The sequence below is a fragment of the Oncorhynchus mykiss genome, chromosome 21 (genome assembly GCF_057628025.1).
Source record: "Oncorhynchus mykiss isolate SJ-2025 chromosome 21, ASM5762802v1, whole genome shotgun sequence".
Taxonomy (NCBI): domain Eukaryota; kingdom Metazoa; phylum Chordata; class Actinopteri; order Salmoniformes; family Salmonidae; genus Oncorhynchus; species Oncorhynchus mykiss.
This window is the reverse complement of record NC_143042.1, coordinates 4,750,210-4,757,526: the sequence shown is the minus strand read 5'-3', so window position 1 is coordinate 4,757,526 and position 7,317 is coordinate 4,750,210. Positions and strand designations below refer to the sequence as shown.

Sequence of the window (7,317 nt, the reverse complement as noted above, 5' to 3'; positions counted from 1 at the left end):
CGTTTCGTTATTCCTCGCCTAGGTCCAAGGTCCCTCCTCTAAGCCCTTTTTCTCCAATGCTCTTTGAGGATGCAGTGAGGAAAGAGGATGTGAGGAACCGAGGAAAGATGAATTGGGATCTCGTGTGCTGCTATCCCCTTCATGTTGTGTATGAAACCGTATAATACATAGTGTCCCTGTATCGTTTATCCCACAAAACCAGACCTAAAGAGGGACAGGAGGCTTGTTAAGGGAGAAAGGATGTAAGAGTGTTGGCAAGAGTAGCAAAGCCTGTTATCGAGTCCCTCCCGTCTGCCGTGATCATGTGGCTGTGCCCAGCATTAGGTGAGACGAGGTGAGATGAGAGAGGAGATGAAACAGCACATTGAGTCTGCGTCCCAAATGGCACACTATATTTTGTAGTGGACAACTTTTGACCGGGGTCTATAGGGCTATAGTCAAAAGTAGTGCACTATATAGGAAGTAGGGTGCCATCTGGGATACAGTCTGAATCACAGGGGAGAGCGAGAGGAGTGGTTCTGCGCCCGCTTCCAACCCAACAGGAGTAACCGTTTTCTGAGGCGAGCAGGAGCAAACTGCAAAAATCTCTTTCTCTCAGGATCGATTGAGCTTTTCCCCAGCAACCCCCTTATGCTAAAGGCACCCACCAGCACGCACCCACCAGCACGCACGCACACGCGCACACACCCACCCACACACACATCCTGGACTCTCCTTGTCAGATAAAACTATACAAAATATATTCACGTCACCAAATAATTGATTAAAACACACTGTTTTTAAATGAAGGTCTACAGTAGTCTCAACAGCATTCTGTAGGGTAGTACAATGGTGTAGCTGGAGGACAGCTAACTTCCGTACTCCTCTGGGTACATTAGTAGTAATTTGTAATTAACACAGTAGTTACTATGACTTCGGGAAGACTTCCTCCAACCTATCAGAGCTCTTGCAGCATGAACTGAGATGTTGTCTACACAGTCAAAGGACCAGAGAATGAATCTAGTACTGAAAGCACAAGCTACAGCTAACTAGCACTGCTGTGCATAAAATGTAGTGGGTAGTTGACTCAAAGAGAAAGACAGACAATAGTTTATCTGCTGTCTCAGCCACTGCCTGTCATCGAGGGTGTACCCCAAGGCTCTATCCTAGGCCCCACGATCTTCTCAATTTACATCAACAACATAGCTCAGGCAGTAGGATGCTCTCTCATCCATTTATATGCAGATGATACAGTCTTATACTCAGCTGGCCCCTTCCCGGATATTGTGTTAAACGCTCTACAACAAAGATTTCTTAATGTCCAACAAGCTTTCTCTGCCCTTAACCTTGTTATGAAAACCTCCAAAACAAAGATCATGTGGTTAAGTAAGAAGAATGCCCCTCTCCCCACAGGTGTGATTACTACCTCTGAGGGTTTAGAGCTTGAGGTAGTCACCTCATACAAGTATTTGGGAGTATGGCTAGACGGTAGGCTGCACTTCTCTCAGCACATATCAACGCTGCAGGCTAAAGTTAAATCTAGACTTTGTTTCCTCTATCGTAATCGCTCCTCTTTCACTCCAGCTGCCAAACTAACCCTGATTCAGATGACTATCCTACCCATGCTAGATTACGGAGACATAATTTATAGATCGGCAGGTAAGGGTGCTCTTGAGCGGCTAGATGTTCTTTACCATTCGGCCATCAGATTTGGCACCAATGGACACATCACTGCACTCTATACTACTCTATAAACTGGTCCTCTCTGTATACCTGTCGCAAGACCCACTGGTTGATGCTTATTTATAAAACTCTCTTAGGTCTCACTCCCCCCTATCTGAGATATCTACTGCAGCCCTCATCCTCCACATCCACACCCGTTCTGCCAGTCACATTCTGTTAAAGTTCCTCAAAGCACACACATCCCTGGGTCACTCGTCTTTTCAGTTTGCTGCAGCAAGCGACTGGAATGAGCTGCGTCCCCGCAGGAGGCCTTTTGCCTTTTGGTAGGCCGTCATTGTATATAAGACATATGATGGTCGTCATAAGACATAAGACGACCGTGACAATGTGAAATCTGCATAAGTACAATGCATTTACTAGGTGTTACACAGGATTTATAATGAAATGGATCTTGAAGGGTACTTGTAATTATAGTGTACCGATACTCCGATAGTGGTGTAAAAAGTACCCATACGTGAGTAAAAGTAAACATACCTTAATAGAAAATTACTGAAGTAAAAGTGAAAGTCACCCAGAAAATGGTCCTTGAGTAATAGTCTAAATATACTTAAGTATCTAAATTAAAAGTATAACTCATTTTGCATTCCTTATATTAAGCAAAGCAGACGGCACAAAACAACATCTACAAACACAGTACCCCATAACGACAAAGCGACCAGAGACTGCGGTCGCCTTTGCATGGATAAACAGTGTTTGTTTGTCCTGTATGAATCTTTTGTTAGAGTAGCCAACCCCTGAGACATCAAACACACAACAGGCTGTTTATCATGATATACAATCTTGAGACCACATCCTGAAATACACCACCTTCTTGGTCCGTTTCAGTGTGCATACAGGGCTAATTGCAGTCTAGCCATGATACACAACACCTTTACATACACTACATGACCTAGGGGGGCCTACCCACGAACCACTAAAAACAGACACAGACCATTATTCCTCCTCCACCAAACTTTACAGTTGGCACTATGCATTTGGGCAGGTAGCGTTCCCCTGGCATCTGCCATCCGACTGCCAGATGGTGAAGTGGGATTCATCACTCCAGAGAACCTGTTTCCACTGCTCCAGAGTCCAATGGCGGCTAGCTTTACACCCCTCCAACCGACACTTGGCAATGCACATGGTAATCTAAGACTTCTGAACGGTTGCTCGGCAATGGAAACTAATTTCATGAATCTCTCAACGAACATTTATTGTGCTGATGTTGTTTACAGAGGCAGTTTGGAACTCGGTAGTGAGTGTTGCAAACGAGGACAAACGATTTTTACGCACTGCGCGCTTCAGCACTCGGCGTTCCACTTCTGTGAGCTTGTTTGGCCTACCACTTTGCGGCTGAGCCGTTGTTGCTCCTAGATGTTTCCACTTCACAATAACAGCACTTACAGTTGAACGGGGCAGCTCTAGCAGGACAGAAATTTAATGAACTGACTTGTTGGAAAGATGGCATCCTATGACTGTGCCAAGTTGAAAGTCACTGAGCTCTCCAGTAAGGCCATTCTACTGCCAATGTTTGTCTATGAAGATTGCATGGCTGTTTGCTTGATTTTATACAAATCCACAAATTTGAAGGGGTGTCCACATGGATCATTTGTTAAAGAGAAATTAAATTCCTGACATTTAATCCTAGTAAAAATTCCCTGTTTTAGGTCAGTTAAGATCACCACTATTTTAAGAATGTGAAATTTCAGAATAATAGTAGAGTGAATGATTTATTTCAGCTTTTGGACACACATATGGGTTATTCATACATAGACAACACCGGCCTGAACTTGTAAAGACTTTAGGACAGGAACATTAGCTATTCAGTGATAGGCACAAGTAGGAGTGTGCATGTCACGTCACCAATAGAGTCTATGCCCCAATGTCTGAGCCAATGAGAGAATGGAAACTAAGTAAGACAACAAGATTCGTAAAGTGGAGTGACAATGTTATGTAAGGATGAGACTGTATAAAAGCCAAGTACTAAGAATGAAGAGTCAGTTGTTCCATGGAATTGCTCGGCTCTGTTACTTTGTAATAAAGTGTAATTGAATTCACATGTTCCGCTATTGGTGAAATATTTGATTAAATATTTTCCACAACACTATAAAAGCGCAAAGTCTTGCAAGGGGACAATTGAAGTCTGGTTTACAACCAAACGTATACCGTAGATCTACAGAGACATCATGAGAGCGACTGCAGCCGTCCTATTGGTCCTATGTCTCCTGGCCATCAGTCATGGTAAGTTACCATCATCTGAAACATGCTTGATCAACTTGGAATTGATCATCAAGTTCGCTCCATAATTTCATCCTCCTTGTTGGCTGTGTGCTCTACTCATGTCTTTGTCTCCATAGCCTGGGACTGTCAGCCTGTAGTGGACATCAATAATCTGATGCAGATCGATGCAGGACTGGGGCAAGTGGTTGCTACGGACACAAGTCAAATCCCCTACTACCTGGTAGGTGATAAATGGATCCGCCTGCCTGGTTCCATGAAGCATATCACTGTAGGACCAGCAGGGATCTGGGGTATCAACAAGGCAGACTCAATCCACAAGTATGTGGCCGGTAACTGGGTGCAAGCTGCAGGTTAGTGGAGAGAATTACTCAATATTTATCCAGAGGACACCTGCTTCTTAGCTTTCCTGATACAATCAGGCTGTTGAAAAAATGTTCAATTGTAAACTTGTATGTCATTTGGAAGTACTCACAGATATGTGCTCCTTGTTTGCTTGTCCGTCTGTCTGTCTCTCTTTGTGGTCTTCAGGCCTTCTGAAACAGTTGGATGCTGGAGGTGAACAGTTTATTGTGGGGGCCAACGTGGACGATACACCATACTGTCTGACACGTAGTGCCACAGTTGGCTACAAGGGTCCAGGCTCACCCCTTCCATGGACAGGATTGCCAGGAAGTGTGAAGTATTCTAGTTGCGGACCTTTTGGGTGCTGGGCAGTCAACAAGAATGATGATATCTACTTAATGAGTGTAAGATCTGGGAAAGAGTGTGAGAGCTGGAGCAGAGTAGTAGAGGATGGAGAGTGTCAGTTATTCTAAAACTGTTTCATATTATAACTGTTGTAATTGTCCTAAAACACACTCTGTTTGTTTTCAGCTGAATCAAGACTGCCAAAACAACGGGTGGAGTCACATTGGCGGCAAGCTTTCCATGATTGAAGTGGCAACTGATGGTGGTGTCTTTGGGGTCAACTCTGCAGGCCACGTTTATACCAGGTAAGGTTACTACTGAACTATGTGTATAATAATGGTATACCTTTAATTATAATTATTATCCTTACTGTACATGCTTTGTGAAACAACTAAAATACTGTAGATACATAAATAAAATCAGTGAAATATGATCCGATCTAAACTTATAGGACTTATAAAGACATGTGTAGACATTGTACGATGAAATATGTAAGAGTGGGATGTCCTGTAAAGCTACAGTTTGGGATAAAAACAACAACTTCCCAGACACCCCACCACTTGTTTTGGTAAACAGCTGAGGAATGTAGTTAGAGAAATATAACCACTCTCAAATTCATACATGGAGCTACGGATGCAAAGACAGATCAATTATTTGTTTAAAAAAAACATAACATGTTTTTTAAAGCTATACATTGTTTGTTTACAATAACATTGTGTTCTAACTATTGAGTAAAAGCTTACATTTTAGCTTCTTTTGTGGTTGAATAAAGCTCAAGAGGCAGAAGTTATATTCTTCAAAAATCTATGGCTATATTCAATTATTACAGTCCAAAAATGGATGTACTTAAAGAAATGGATAAGCTTTAAAACATGAACCCCTTTCTTCAACACAGAGACGGCATCACAGCCAGTAAACCAGAGGGCACCGGATGGAGCAATGTCCCAATGTGCATGCTCATGGGCCACGTGACCTACGACCTGGGCCGTCTTTGGGTGGTCTCCAAGTCTGGAGTCACCATGGTGTGCACACCTTAGCCTCTCCTCTGCATCTGATGGCCGTTCGGGATCTGTCTAAAGTTCACTTGCTAACTCATCGATCTCTCTTTCTGGAACAGCCTTCCGCTTGAGATTGCCCAACATCAGTTCATAAGAATCCTTCATTCTAAAACCTACTACTCTAACTATACTTTTCAGTACTTTATCTCTGTCAATAGTAATCACTGATCTTAATGATCTTGCTTCAGAGGTTATTCATAGAGATGGATGGAATCCTTTTTAATGCTTATTATCTCATTATATAATCATAATAAAGCATTCAGTTTGAAGCTATTGTAATTTCCGTGTTTCTTGGTTTTCATATTGAACAGGGGGATTTTAGTTTGCTCTGCCAGTGACGATTTTAGCATGTACATCTTGGTGGGGCAAACTCAACAAATTGTTTGAGATACATTCCAGCAAAGACACTACACAACACAACATTAAACCAGTGGTGGAAAAAGTACTTCATTGTCATACTTGAGTAAAAGTCAAGATACCTTATTAGAAAATGACTCAAGTAAAAGTGAAAGTCACCCAGTAAAATACTACTTGAGTAAAAGTAAAGATACCTTAATAGAAAATGACTCAAGTAAAAGTCACCCAGTAAAATACTACTTGATTAAAAGTAGAAAAGTATTTAAAATATACTTAAGTACTAAAAGTAAATGGAATAGCTAAAAATGTACATAAGTATCAAAAGTAAAAGTAAAAATTCCTTATTTTAAGTAAAGCAGACGGCACAATAAAAAAAATTGACGGATCGCTAGAGGAATACCCTAACACTCTTTAGTGATTTCACCAGATCAGAGGCAGTAGGGATGACAGTAAGGTGCCTCACTAGGACGAGGTAGGTGCAAGAGTCAGGAGCAGGAGAGCACTGAGGTCCAAATAGTAAAATATTTATTTGGAAACACAGACATATTCCCGCACAAAATAACAGTAGGCAACGAGGTTAATAAACCCACATAAATTAACTCAATAGAACACAGGTGTCAGAAACAGACAGACACAAACAAAAAATAAAAAATGGATTGGTGGAAGCTAGTAGGCCGGCATCGACGACCACCGAGCACCTCCCGAACAGGAAGAGGAGCCACCTTCGGTGGAAGTCGTGACAATGACAAGGGATGTTCTCTGATAAGGGTTGTGAATCGAACCATTTACTTTTGGGTGCAAGGGAAAATGTATGGAGTAAAAAGTACATTGTTTTTTTTAGGAATGTAGTGAAGTAAAAGTACAAGTTGGCAAAAATATAAATAGTAAAGTAAAGTACAGATACCAAAAAAATTACTTAAGTAGTATTTTAAAGTATTTTTACTTAAGTACTTTACACCACTGCATTAAAGAATCCATTAATTGCAGTATAAGGGTGACAGACAGTGCCCACATACTGTTAGGGCCCACATAAAGCTATCCAGACAGCAGAGCTTTCCTTTCTGCACCATGGAGTGAATCCTTACCACCAATACACCTGACTATCAGCGGAGCCTGGCAACCTGGTCTCAGAGTAATTCGTATTATTCTGTACGTAAATCCGAGACCACTATTTAGTATGATATGTTACATTTCGAATGGGATGTATTCATTTGTGAATGTCCATTACCATTTTCATACGATATGTTACAAATGATAATTTGTATTATATGTT

At 41.6% G+C, this 7,317-nt stretch overlaps 1 protein-coding gene across 1 annotated transcript; it reads left to right on the top strand.

The window, feature by feature from the left end:
- The first annotated feature begins 3,522 nt into the window (after positions 1-3,522).
- LOC118936536 (fish-egg lectin) lies at positions 3,523-5,960 on the top strand. Its single transcript, XM_036945148.2, has 5 exons — positions 3,523-3,942; positions 4,059-4,292; positions 4,471-4,688; positions 4,816-4,934; positions 5,525-5,960. Exons 1-5 carry the CDS (start codon positions 3,888-3,890, stop codon positions 5,664-5,666), a joined length of 768 nt encoding a protein of 255 aa, XP_036801043.2. The 5' UTR covers positions 3,523-3,887; the 3' UTR covers positions 5,667-5,960.
- The last annotated feature ends 1,357 nt before the right edge of the window (positions 5,961-7,317 follow it).